Source organism: Drosophila ficusphila, unplaced genomic scaffold, assembly GCF_018152265.1.
Source record: "Drosophila ficusphila isolate 14025-0441.05 unplaced genomic scaffold, ASM1815226v1 contig_791, whole genome shotgun sequence".
Classification (NCBI taxonomy): domain Eukaryota; kingdom Metazoa; phylum Arthropoda; class Insecta; order Diptera; family Drosophilidae; genus Drosophila; species Drosophila ficusphila.
Window position 1 is genome coordinate 10,818,962 of NW_025064737.1, and position 13,404 is coordinate 10,832,365.

A 13,404-nucleotide genomic window follows, 5' to 3' on the forward strand; every position below is an offset into this window, starting at 1 on the left:
GTTATACAGCCTACTTCACAACCCTAGTTACTTTAATGTCCTGCTCTGGAATTTGAATCGGAATTTAACGCAAAGAGTAATAATTCCTGAATAAATGGAGATCACTATTAAATGGAGCATGTGTCGCACTTGCTCCAAGAAAGGGTCCTCGCTCCACTCTCTCTTTGAATCAAATGCCCATAATCAGTTAGCCTTTCATGCTGGTATAGTTGTGAGTACACTGGAATGTCGTATTGGTTTTCCGATCATATATTCCTTTTATACTTCCCTGGCAGGTGGAACCAGATGATGGATTACCAGATCAGATATGCTCGGATTGTTTGGAAAGGCTAGAGGAGGTTGATCGTTTTCTAGGCGAGTGCAAACGCTCCGACGAGCACTTGAGGAAGCTCGTCCAAAAGACCATGTCCTCAGCAGCACCCTTCCACACCTTAAATAGCAAAGATTTGTCAGCTGGGCAAAGAAAACGTGCCAGAAAGCAAAAGATTTCCGAGCGACTCAACGAAGAGAAGCCTCTGGTCGTCAAGACTGAAAAGAATCCCATCAAAGTGAAGGAAACACAAACTAAAACATTGGAATTTATTCCCATTATGAAATCTCAATCCGAGGAGGAGGCAGGCAACTTCGTGTTTCATTTAAATGTCTACGCGGATAACGAGAAATCTGCGTTTCAAGAAGACTACACCATCAGCGATTTGGAAAAAGAGATCATCGAAGATAATGACTTGGAAACCTCTTCGCAGGAGGGCACTGTTATTACAGAGAACCCCGAGGAGACTAGTGAGGAGTCCCAAAAATCGGAGCCAGCTCTGGATTACGAAGTAGATTTGGGCGTGGCCTGCCAGCCAGACAAGTACAAATGCAAGATCTGCAGCAACACTTACCCCCGTTTGCGTCTACTTAATGTACACATGCTGTTGCACGGCAAAGAAAAACTTCACGAGTGCGAGTAACTAAACTCTAATTTGAACAAAACGCTTGATTAATTAATAATATTTTTGTTTTAGGGTTTGTCAAAAGTCATTTAGAGCCGCCTGCAACCTGAAAACACACATGCGAACCCACACGGGTGAAAAACCTTACAAGTGCTCCTACTGTTCCCGCCGATTTGCCGATTGCAGTACTCATCGCAAACACGAACGGTATAGTCCTTTTAATTTTTTAAAACTACCAGGCCCAAAATAATATTACTACCTCCATTTCAGCATGCACACAAATGAGCGGCCATATGTCTGCAACGTTTGTGGCAAGTCCTTTTCATTGTCTACCTCTCGCAAGGCGCACTACCTCCTGCACACCTCTGAAAAGAAGCACAAGTGTGACACCTGCAACAAGGCTTTCCGACTGAAACATCAGCTCAAAGCTCATCAAAAGTCGCACACGCACCTGCTGGGCGTGTCTTTGGCCAACGAGTGTAGCAACCTGGTCGAATAGTCAATAAAAACATGTGGATATTTATGAGAAGCGTGTCTTGTTTTTTGTATTTTTTCTAGCCTGAAATACTTGTAGATAACTTAAGCTATGAATTAAAGCTGGCCGACTAGCTTTGTATAAGGTCCGGGGATTTGGAAATGGCTACCTCCATTTTGCTACGGTGGGTGAACGTTTGCAGGTGGGCCTTAAGCTGGTGCAGAAGGGTGAACGACTTTGAGCATATGTCACAGCTGAAAGAGGAAAATCATTTAGTCTGAGCTTCTATTTCCGAGTGTCGCCTCTTACTTGTAATTCTTCTCACCGGAGTGAACCAGGGTATGGTTCTTGAGAGTGGCCGTGTGCGTGAATGTCTTTCCACACTCCTGACACGCATAAGGACGAGTGTTGGTGTGCATCCGTTCGTGGCGAAGCCTTTCACTCCGATCGTAGAAGTGGCGTTCGCAGTACATGCACTTGTAGGGACGTTCGCCTGTATGACGACGGATGTGGGCCCGCAGTTCGCCTAGTTGGCGAAAGGATTTTGGGCAGATTCTGCAATCCCATTCGAATTCTTCATTAGCCCTGGTAAAATAGATTCTACTTTTGACTTACTCGCATTGATGCGGCTTATATTCCGTGTGACTTATCATGTGAGCAGTGAAAAGAGATCTTTTGTAATAGACGTTGCCGCACAGGTTGCACGTGAACTTTTCCTCAACTTTTCTCTTTTTATTAGACCCCTTGCGTTGAAACTTGAGTTCGCTGTCGGGCTTGCGGGGTCTTCCAGGCTTGCGTTTTTCCTCCTGGGTGCTAAAATCTGGCGAAGGCGCAATTGATAGAAAGTCATCCTCGATGAGTCTCTCCTCTTCTTCGTAATCAATCTCGTAGTACTCCTCATTGAGAGGGGAAGAATCCTCAACAAGTTCACCTTTACCTTCAATCGTTTCTTCGTCTGCTTCTGGAAAATAGGCTTCATAGGAGGTCAGATCAAACATTTGTTTGGGAATGTCATTAACCGGCCCATCTTCCTCGTTGATTTGTTCGCTTATAATAACCCCGTTGACGTCTAAAACTTCTTGGGGCTGTTCCTCTAGGACAGGTTCCTCATCTGTCATTTGGTTGTTCTCCTCTTGATAAGTGCTGTCTGGACTAGAATTGAGCTGTAGTTTTTCGTAAAGGTACTCCATGAACTCGCCGTCGCTGGCTTGTGCTAATTCAGCCGGTCTCTCGCTGCACGGTAAATTTGTTTCCAAGTAGACTTGCGAATTCAGGCACATCTGACGAAAGTTGAACCACATTGACACGAACTCGCTGCAGCTCTTGCAGGCTTTGGATGGCATCTCTGAAGATTGGCGGACCTTTAGAGGTTTAGGTAATGAGAGTTGAATCATAACTTATCCGGACACTTCAACTCACCTTGATACCGCAGCAAAATTCGACTTTGCCACTCAGGGTATTTTCGCTTTCGGATTCTTCTTCAAAAAGCGAACTCATTGTGTCCTCTTCGGAATCACCCAGGCAGATCCGGCACTTTATCAACACCGTTGGCAAGTTGGTGGCGTTCATCCTGGCCAGCTGTTGGCACCAAGTTGGCTGGAAAAGTCAAGGATTTTCTTTTAAAATTGAATGTAAGCAAAAAAAAACAAAATTTAGACCTTTTGATGTGACCGCAAATCAAGACACAAAAAATACCAGAGGAGTTTGCAAAAATGTTCCGTATTTTTTTTCAAAAGTAGAGTGTTGGTGATTTAAACAACAAAATTGTAAAGGCCAAAAAAGTGAAGATACAATTTTATGAAATTTTATAATTTTTTTTTTTTTAAATTGATTATCTCATTCTGATCAAAGTGTATCTTTGGGCGCAGAGCAGAAAATGTTTAACTTAGCGCCAAAAGTGTTTTCATTCTCTGCAACAATTTGTGGGTCCGTCTCTTCACTAGCATACGCATAATACTCCATTAAGTAATGGGCTTGGCGGATTTTTATTGGTGGATTTTTATTGATATTAAATTGATACAACTTGAAAACGTTTTTTAACAATCCAACGTTCAGTTTCCTGGTTCCTTGATACTATCGTGAAAAAATTCAAATTTAAAAAAAACCGGCACGTTCCATATTCCACTGTTCCCCAATGACCGCTAAACCAACAACGTTAATTTGACGCGGATAATGAAACGCAACGCTAAAAAATACTAAATTGTTTTTAATATCAAATTTGGGAAGTGGATTTTTTAGGGAAATAGTAGTTGGCGAAAAAACTGGGGGACCAGGCCGTTTCTAGCAAAACTGGGCACACTTAATTTGACTTTCGAACTGTAAGAACGTGCCGCGGCATCTGCTCTGGGACTCTTCGTTTTGTGCATTTCCACTTGCATTTTGTGTGTTTCACGTCTTTACGTGCGTGCCAGTTTTCCCAATTGTTAATTCGCCAATTTACGGTTAAACAGCAAAATGATCTCCAACTTTGATTGTACCGATAATCAGGCCAGCAGCAAGTAAGTAAATAGCCAAGCAGTAACCGGCATTTTTTTTAAAACAATTTAAGCATGTGTGTGTGTTTGTAGGCGGTGCAGTGTAATAAGTTGGGATTTGCAGATTTGCAAAAACAACGTTCTTTGCCGTTCTTTGGTTTTTCTTTTTTTTTTAGTATCGCGTCGTTGCCTTTTCAGTGTTTCCTCCATTAAATCGGCTCCTCATTTCCGTTTCATATTCCTTTTGCGCTTTCGGTTCACATTTCGCATATTGATCTTATAATGGGTTAACTGTTCATTTTGGATCGAGGAACAATTCCTATTCGATTCGAGTTTGGCACTCCACCAACCTTTGTTATGGATTCTCTGGAAAACGCCCCTAACAACCGATATTTGATATAACCCCCGCTGTCAATAGGACTTTATTTCAGCTGCAACCGGGTAAATTGACCGTTTTGAGTAGTTAGTACATGCATAAGCATATGCTTGCGGGTGTGTGTGTGTGTGTGTTGAACAGTGGTGGTTCTAGTTAAGTGCACACTGCAATGTCAGCAAGTGTGCCAGTTTCCCTCCCCCGCCCCCGAAACTGAGTATATGTATGTACAATCACCCGATGGACATCTCGAACCCCTAACCCTCGAACACCCCGCACTTCTAACGCTTTTATGACCCTGCAATCGAGGTGGCGCTTGTTTTTGTGTTTTCCTTCTCTGTGCCAGTTTTCAAATTGGTCATCACTCCATTATAGAGCAGCCAACAAGGAAAATCGCTGAAGTAGGCAAAATGTATATAAAAAAAAATGTACAGCGCACTCTAAAAAAAATAAACTTCAAAGAATATTATTATAATTTATTGAGTAGGAATAGAAAAGGTACGATAATTTGGATCTTATTGTGTTTGTAAATTATTATTATTATTTAAATTATTATCACTTTTACATATGCAACTGTTTTTTGCGCGGTTTTTATGCCCTGAATTTGTCAATCGATTACTTATTATACCCTTGCAGAGCAAAAGGGTATTATAATTTCAGTCAGAAGTTTGCAACGCACTGAAGGAGACACCTCAGACCCCATAAAGTATATATATTCTTGATCAGCATCACGATCAGAATCCAAATCCGTCTGTACGTCTGTCCGTCTGTCCGTCTGTCTGTCTGTCTGTCTGTCTGTCCGTCTGTCCTCCTGTCGGTTTCTATGTAAACTAGTCTCTCAGTTTTAAAGCTATCTCGCTGAAACTTTCCCAAAAGTTGTATAGTTGTTGCACGCAGTATATAGGTCGGAACGAGCCGGATCGGCCGACTATATCGGATAGCTCCCATACAAGAGAATGAAATAAAAAATTCTTACTCCGTTGTTTTTGATCAGATCGACTTGATTTCTTCCAGATGGCGTTTTCTAACTGCTATTGAATTTCGTATTAAATTTTATCAAAATCGGATAACTCTATCATATAGCTGCCATAGGAGAGATCAAAAAATATATATATAAATAATGGAAAAAAAAATTATAATGTCGTTGTTTTTAATGCCACGAGCATGATTTTTGGAACATCAAGTTTTTGAAATACCCTTAAATCGAGAAAAAAATTTCATAAAAATCGGAGTACTATATCATATAGCTGCCATAGGAAAGATCGAAAAATCTATATAGAAATAACGGAAATAAAATTATAACCTCGTTGTTTTTCATCAGACAATCATGATTTTTGGAATATAGAGTTTTCTAATGAGTCTTGAGTTACATATTAAATTTTATCAAAATCGGACGACTATATCATATAGATGTCATATGAACAATATGGTAAATAATAGAAAAATCGTCATAGATTCGATGTTGTTAGCCTTTATGTATTTTGTTTGACATATTTAATGACTGCAAGGGTATATAAGCTTCGGCTTGCCGAAGCTAGCTTTCTTTCTTGGTATTGATTATAATAGTAGCGTACGTTCAAAAAACCCAACAACTATTTTATTTTTAACGTTTTTGAATGATTAAGCCACAAGTGTTTTTTAAAAGCTAAACCGTCGATACAACTTGATTCCTAAAGCTATTTATGGTCAGCGGTTATCCTAAAAATAGCACTTGCTTTCCCGTTCTTGACCTTTAGCTAGATTTCCGGATTCCGAGAGCCAAGAATGCGAGCACTGCTCCAAATCGGCTCCTTGAGTCACTCCGAAATCTGCCGGCAGCTGTTCGGTTTCGCACTTATCATCATAATACGGGTAATTGCCGCGATAGATGATGAGTAATTGCAATTGAAATCGATGTCGGTGGCGTTCTTGTTCTCGTTTCTTCTTCTTCGCTCCCTGCGCCACACAGTGGTGGGCAGTGATTAAGGGCATACTCCTGCCCACCGGCCGTTCGTCCAAATTGTTCTTTTCCCGGTATATCCCGTGTCCACAACATGGGGGATACTTTCTGCCCCAATATCGTCACGTGCCGTGCTCGGTGCTTAACTGTGTATGTATTTAACTATAGTCACGCGATCTGCCTGCCAGTATGCCGTATGCCTGTGTATCTGGCCCAAGAGCCTCCACTGCAGCGAAGTTTGAGGCTGAGTGGCAAGTGCATTGAACTCGGGACACATTGCATGTTGTTGCTTGACTCGCCATAAAACTAAATGTCGATTTTGATTGCCTAGCCGCGACTAGTTTGGCCAGAAGTGGGTTTGGGACTGGGTTTGCGATTGGGCGCAGCCCTAGAATGAGTCAATGGGTCTAATTCCCGGCAGAACATCCAGAGAAAGCCGCACAGACGGAGAATGCAGTCAGCCAGTCAGTCAGCCATCCAGCCGCACCCAAAATGCAGACAGACGGGCCCACATTAATCCGACATAGAAATAGCGCTAGATCTACACTTGGCAAACTAGAAATAGTCTAGAAATTTCTTAGGCCTAAATGGAAGGATTTTAGATTTATCTCTAGAAATTGCTAGAATCGTAAAAGTAGATTATTTGAGAATTATTACAAATGGATATTAAGACTTGAGAGTTTCTTAGTATAATTTTCATATTATCTAGTTTTTTAAGTGTATTGCCAGAGGAGGAGAATTAGAGTTTAGTCAGTCTGCCACTGACGCATGCAACCCACGATAAGCAACCCCGGACAGAGGCCATAGTAGGACATATCTGTCATGTCCTCGGTATCTGCCACAGTTCTCATTCCCCCTGTCGCTTCCCAAATGCATTTGGCCTCTGGATGTTCGTTCCTGGTCAGGGTGGGCCAGCCAGATAAATGGTTTTTTGTGTAAATTAGGGAAGCCCTAGCGAGTCACGTTTCCTGGAAACAAGGGGGATCTTCATTCTCCAGCCGTGAGTCACTCCCAAAAGGCAACCCAATTGATAGATGATTAATGGTGTGGGCAACGTAAAACTAGAACTTGTCCCCTCAACTAACTGACTTTTTGTTTGCTCTTGCCTCTTTGCAGGTAAGTCCATGTTTACGTCACCACCGATGTCCTTATTTGGCCGTAGTTCCAGTACATAAACCCCATTGGATTGGTGTCTGCCTTACAAGCGGATCTCAAGGCTGTCTGCGGAGCCAATGCTAAACGCTCCACTGAGCAGACAGCTGGGCTTCTTTGTATCTTCTATCTAGCGCCAAGGAAGTCGAGTCATTGAGTGACAATTTCGGCAACATTTTCTCTATAATTGGGCACACAAAGCCAGACACTCGAAGCTCACTTTCGGTAATTGTTGTTAAATAATAACGCGTCTGTTTCTCGTTGGCTTGGACCATTGGCCGCCTTATAAGGCCAGTCGTTTGGATTACCCGTTTTGCATAGCTATCTGCATCAGCTTGCCATTTGCAGAACGATCTGTTTGCGTCGAGTCTCCAGCCTTCTGGCAGTTGTTGTACATGGGCGATTACCATTATGGTTTGGCTCTACGCCCTCTGTTTGCCTGCACAGGGGCGGTCACGAAAATAGCAGAGCAAATATAACTAGTTCGTGGTAAAAGTAGTTTATTGTTTGCCTTATAGTTTGCTTGAGGGGGAAATAATAAAAGAAAGGTCTTTAACAACACATGTTGGAAATCAATTGAAAATACTGTAGAGTGAATAAAAATATTTAAAAAATGTAGAAGATAAGACAAGTCAACAACATGAGATCATATTTAAGGGGGAGATGAGTTACCATTTAAATAAAGGAATCCCATTTAAAAATTTTCCAAGGTTTGATACTGTAATATATAACTTCTCAACTCCGAATCCATTTCTCTTCCGCATTTTTAATTCAACACTCTCCATTTAAATGCGCAGAAATCTTCGAAGTGTGAAATTAAGAATCTGGATGGGCAAGTTCAATTATCTCCGCTATTATTCCGACCGCAAGTGTATATATAGTATGCCCAAACCCCCCTGGGTTATGAATTTATTGCCAAACCACTGCCGTCAGATCCAAAGAAGCGGATCCCTGACTCAGCAGCGCCGCTGATGGAAAACCTTTCAGCCAATTTTCTCTCCGGCCTCGCTCTTTGTTGCAATCTGCAGTCTTTGCCAGCTGGCTCGACTCCACTACTCGACTCGACTCGGGTTAAATGAATTGCTCCCACACAGAGCCTCGGATCCGATGTATTTATAAGTTGTGCATACATATTTGCATTGTGGGCCGTGCTGCTCTCGCCGGCTGATGTTTTATATCCACAGAATAATCGGCAGGCTTCACACGTTCCATGGCGATTTCTTTGTGGGATTCGAGCAGGGTGTGTTGCTCCTTTGTTGAAGCCAGACGACGGCGATTCGTCCGCCTGCCTGCCTTTCTGTTTGTTGTGAATCACTGATGAGTGTGTCGCCTGCTCCTGGGCTGCTCAATTATGCGATTAACCCGCTACCACCTGCATGCCGATGCCGTTCGCAGTATGCAAAACTGCCCTCGTCGTCGACGTCGACTGACTTTTGGACCTTGAAATCAGACAGACGACGCCACCAACCCCCAATTGCAGTAAATAAAATATGAAAAAAAAGGAAATCCCCCAAGGATTAAAAGCGAGGCAATTGACGGCAAGGATTCGCAAGGGTTGCTGATGTCGCTGCATTTTGGGAAGTGCACTGGCTGGCTGGCTGAAGGCCTCGCGGCGGATCTGGAGCAGGAGCTGAGTGGGATTTGTGAAAGTGAATTTGCTACTCCACTCCTGGCCGGCGGGTGATTTCCTGCCATTGCAACCACCACTTCGTCCATGGAAATCCCTGTAAGGGTTGGTTTTACCACTGCAATTCCCCGGGATTTTGCACAAATTAAATCAATTTCGGTTTTAGCATGTTCCTTGATTAATGAGCAGGGGGCCAAAAACTCTTCAGACAGGCGGGGATCTAAGAATCCTCTTGCAGCCTGAAGAACTTTCTCGCAAAGGAATGTTGAGTTCCAACCCACTTTTAGTCTTTCTCCGCTTTGATTTTTATAGGCACATTTATATATTCAAAAGAGTCTTTTGTCTCTGGAAGCTTCTCGAGGGTCTGACACACCCAAGACGCAAAATTTATTCGCTGATTTTTGCAGATCTTGTGGCAGTGAATTAATTTACGCTTAATTGGTCGGGCCATAATTCCCATAACTCGGGCCCAGTTGCATAGAGATCATTTTAAAGATCTTTCGCCAAGAACAAACTGGAAATGCGAAATGCGATCCATCGAGTCAACGGCCACAATCTGGGTTATTCCATGCAAATTGTTTTTTGTTCCGACTACGCCCATCGCCGAATGATCTTCGGGTGGCCGATAAGTTCAAGTTGACTTCTTTAACCAGTTCGCAATTCATAAATCAGCTACAGTGTTGCATCCTTTGAAGGGTTTTTTATTTAATCAGAATCAAAGAATTAAAAAGAGCAAGTATCAGAAAAAACAAACATTTATAGTAAACAATAAACAAACGTTTAAAGTTAATAATTATCATAAACCTTAAATATGTAAATGTTCTCCAACGAAGAGCATCGCATTCTTTCAAGTCAAGTTTCGCATGAGTTATTTCGACAGTTAATTAATTGAAACTGTGTCTCAGCAGCCAATTAATTCTCATTTAGCGATCACCCACTGTCTTGGGATTGCACATCTGTATACTATGTATGTGTGTTTGCATACTTGGTGTACAAATGTTTGTTCCATATTATTTAAAAGCTGTGATATAGCGTGTTTAGTGCGCACTCGTTTCTGGTGGCCGCTTTTGTGCCAGATCATTGGCACAGCTGCTGTTTAGATAGCGCGACTTGCAGCGATCCCAGTTTTGAGTTTAAGCCAAGTCCATTGACTGTAGATGATGATGATTATGAGGATGACAAGAGAAGTTTGTGTGCTTTTCTTTGCTGTGCTGTGCTGTGCTTTGCCCCGAAAGTTCGTTCACTCTTGACACTCTGACTGAAACGGAGAAGCCGGGATTCGCATGCAAACACGGAGAATCGTACACAACATCAACATCCGTTGGCCTCTGACAGCTCATCCTCGCCACCGGCTCCTCCTCCTTTTGTGCCGCGTCATTTGTGCCAAGTGGTCCCCGCGATTATGATGATGGAGCAGCGACGCAGGAGTTGCGATGCGTTGGCTTCCTCAATTCGCTGCCAAGGGATCAGCGATCAGCAGATCGCCAGCTAAGTCGCTCGTCCGTCTGTCGATTCCAGCCAGAACGTTCTGCAAGAAGAAACAGGTTCTCGAGTCCAGCAGCAGCAGCAGCAGCCCATCGACGCTTTCTTCCGTTCCGCTAAATTCTTTTGTCGCTCTGGGAGAATCGCACGAGAAGCGAAGAACCGGCTTGTGGCAGGTGCCCCACTTCTGCATCTCTCCTCCTTCTCCTTATCGGAAATTAATTCCTGGAATTACCAACCGATCCATCGCTTGATTGAAAAACATAAACAATCGAAATGCGGGCAGAAACTACCAGGGTTAAACCCTTCGATGTGATGTGTTTATCGGGCCCAAGTTTTAAATCCCAGTTTGTTTGTTCTGGAACCCCTATGAGTTTGTGATTTGAGAACTCGGTTTGAGTTCCGTTGATTATTACTGTCGTCTCGCCCATAAATCCAAGCCGATGTAAACAAAGCGAATCGATAGCAGCCGCTCAAGATAAGAGATGCAGATGGAAGCTGCCTAAATACACACATTTATTGACCCAGCATGCAGGCATGTCGGCAGTCGTGGGTTAAGGGTCAAATTGGGGGCATTTAACGGAGATAAGAAATAAGCATGTGGCTGTTGAATGCTAAAAATATGTAGGGTTTTTTTTAAGACTTTAAACTTGGTTTTATTTATTAGTAAGCTAATAACAATTTTTAAGCTTATCAATTTTTTTTTAGTTTTAGAAATTATGTATTTGTTTGAATTTCCTTGAAGTATAGGTCGTCTTTTAGTGGCGCCACCTCAGCGGACAATTGTCTAAACATGAAAAGGTGGCGCCTCTGCTGCTGAAGTATGGCAACACTTTTCATCGTACATAGAAACGTGGCTAGGTGGCGCAATGTCTACATGTTAGGTAAAAAACATGTAAAATGCATTTTACAAGTAAATACAAATAATACGTTTCTATTTTAAAATCTTTTTAATTTTGATCATAATAGGGTCTACAAAATATGGCAAAAGAATCATTACTGGTTAACTAAGTTAATTGCATATTGTTACTAATCAACGTCTTAGTCATATTAAACTATAAACTAAGAACTTAAATAGATAATTAAAATTCTAAATATTTTAAAGGCAAATGACAAACCGAAGACGCCATAAAGTTTGGGTTTCTTAATTTTTTTTCTAAATGTGGAAACAACATTTGCAATTTATGGGCAATTGGGGAATATCGATGTCGGAGCTTGGAGCCATGATCTATTGATAAGTGCGTACGCAGCTGCTGGTGTGGTGCGAAATTGATTGATTGATTGATGAGTGGAAATGATTGACTGCCCGGCGAGGTGAATTTGCATTTTGCACATTTCGTTAGCCAAAAAGGAATGTCTGTCCCAGTTGCAAGATGGGGAAGCCACCAGAGATGATCGATTGGTACTGATATGCAGCTCCTGCACTGCGGGAAAAAGTCAATGACTTTCGAGCTATAAATCAGCAATTTAACTTTATGGGATGTTGCAAATTTTATGAAGCGAAATTCGAAAATTTACAATGCTTACGAAAGAAAAGCTACAAAATTAAAATTTTATTAAAGAAAATTTATCACAGAAATAAAAGTTTTTAAGTACATATTTCTTAGCAACTCTGATTTATTCAAAGAATTTAACTGACTTTCTAATGCAGTTCAATCGAAGTTGGTTTATAGACCAAATTTCGCTATACTATGGATTTTATATCCTCGGCAAATTTATTACGAATCCGCAAAGAGTGTCGAATTATTACGTGCTGCATTAGCTGCGATTGTTGCAATACATTTTCTACGATCGACCATTTCCCCGCTAACTTAAGTCATTTGTCTAATATTTTTTATTTTTTTTTTTTTTTTGGAGGGGGAGAGGAGGAGCTTGAAGGGGTGGGGAGGTTGGCTTGCAGTTCGTGCCACAACTGCACTTTTGTTGTTGGGGCTGCTGCGGTATTATCTGCACACTGAAATCGGCGTAAATAATTACCGTCGTTTGAGCGCAGTCTGCCAGCGAAAATGATTCGCATCGGAGACGATGGAGCCGCAGAACGAAAGATGCGGAGATCGAGTGGAAAATAAAGGAGTAGAGAACGAACGAACGAACGGGAATTCCTAATTTAATAGTAATCATAATGAATGGAATGCATTTGAGCCGTCAGCTCCCAGTCGTAGATTCTGGGCCATCTTTGGGAGAGAATGGATCACAGATCCTCTACGTCTATATATATATATATTGTATATATATCATCTTGTGTTAATGTTCCGTTGGCATGCCAAAGATGAGGCGCGAGATGAGATTTGGATTGGGATTGTGATTGTGATTCGAAGTCGGATTCGGGTTGTGCCACACACACACACACACCACACACAACACACAACACACATTGTAAAGCAATCTTAACTGATCCGGGAGCAGAGTGGAGCAATGCGTAGTGAGAACCAGTTGCGTGGAGCATTTCATCCAGCATTTGATTTAGTTTCCAGGAATTTCAATTAGCTGGGAAATGGGCAATGCATTCAGCCAGACTTTGGCTTGGCTTGGCTGGCTGGCTGGCTGGATTATCTAAGATCTGCTCTAAGCTGGAAAAGAATTTCCAACGCGACGCCGACGACAGCTCCAGCTGCATTTTCCTCTTGGCTGCACGTACCACGTACCACGAATGTGAAAAGTGCTGACACACACACGCGCTCCATTCACCCGCCCATTTCCCCCTCCCCTTTTCCCCCCACCCGTTTTAGTGGCTTTTAAACTGTGTTAACGCTTCGGTCGGAAATATTAGTCAGCCAGCGGCCGGCAAACGTGAGTTTCCCAGAATTAACCATAAATTCGTTGACATTGCTTGGGGTCTGCGTCTTGCTTTTGAGTTAATTAAACTCGGCGGCACTCGAAGATTTGTTGGAAGGTAAATGGCAGGGACAGAAATGTTAATAATATATTATGAGGCATATAAACATAT

General features: G+C 42.2%; 3 protein-coding genes across 8 annotated transcripts in view; 2 read left to right on the forward strand and 1 right to left on the reverse strand.

The window, feature by feature from the left end:
* Positions 1–11: 11 nt before the first annotated feature.
* LOC108102081 (zinc finger protein 724) lies at positions 12–1,464 on the forward strand. Its single transcript, XM_017206730.1, has 4 exons — positions 12–211; positions 276–949; positions 1,008–1,142; positions 1,206–1,464. Exons 1-4 carry the CDS (start codon positions 95–97, stop codon positions 1,432–1,434), a joined length of 1,155 nt encoding a protein of 384 aa, XP_017062219.1. The 5' UTR covers positions 12–94; the 3' UTR covers positions 1,435–1,464.
* LOC108102080 (transcription factor Ouib) lies at positions 1,455–3,104 on the reverse strand. 3 transcript variants are annotated; one of them, XM_017206728.1, is made up of 5 exons: positions 3,069–3,104; positions 2,830–3,006; positions 2,026–2,771; positions 1,720–1,965; positions 1,455–1,664 (listed from the first exon to the last, which is right to left on the reverse strand). In XM_017206728.1, exons 2-5 carry the CDS (start codon positions 2,977–2,979, stop codon positions 1,541–1,543), a joined length of 1,266 nt encoding a protein of 421 aa, XP_017062217.1. In that variant the 5' UTR covers positions 2,980–3,006; positions 3,069–3,104; the 3' UTR covers positions 1,455–1,540. The 3 variants fall into 3 exon arrangements, with proteins under 3 accessions (XP_017062217.1, XP_017062218.1, XP_017062215.1); XM_017206729.1 differs by lacking the exon at positions 3,069–3,104 and having other exon boundaries at positions 2,026–2,230; positions 2,348–2,771; positions 2,830–3,042; XM_017206726.1 differs by lacking the exon at positions 3,069–3,104 and having other exon boundaries at positions 2,830–3,042.
* A 591-nt stretch (positions 3,105–3,695) lies between these two features.
* LOC108102031 (microtubule-associated protein Jupiter) overlaps positions 3,696–13,404 on the forward strand; it is a 32,605-nt gene continuing 22,896 nt past the window's right edge. For 2 of the 4 annotated variants that reach the window (XM_017206642.2, XM_017206644.2), the window contains exon 1: positions 3,697–3,908. In XM_017206642.2, coding sequence (XP_017062131.1) covers positions 3,865–3,908 — 44 coding nt within the window. In that variant the 5' untranslated portion in view covers positions 3,697–3,864. Of the gene's footprint in view, positions 3,909–13,404 lie in introns of all 4 variants that reach the window. The other 2 variants (XM_017206638.2, XM_017206645.2) reach the window with 2 other exon arrangements.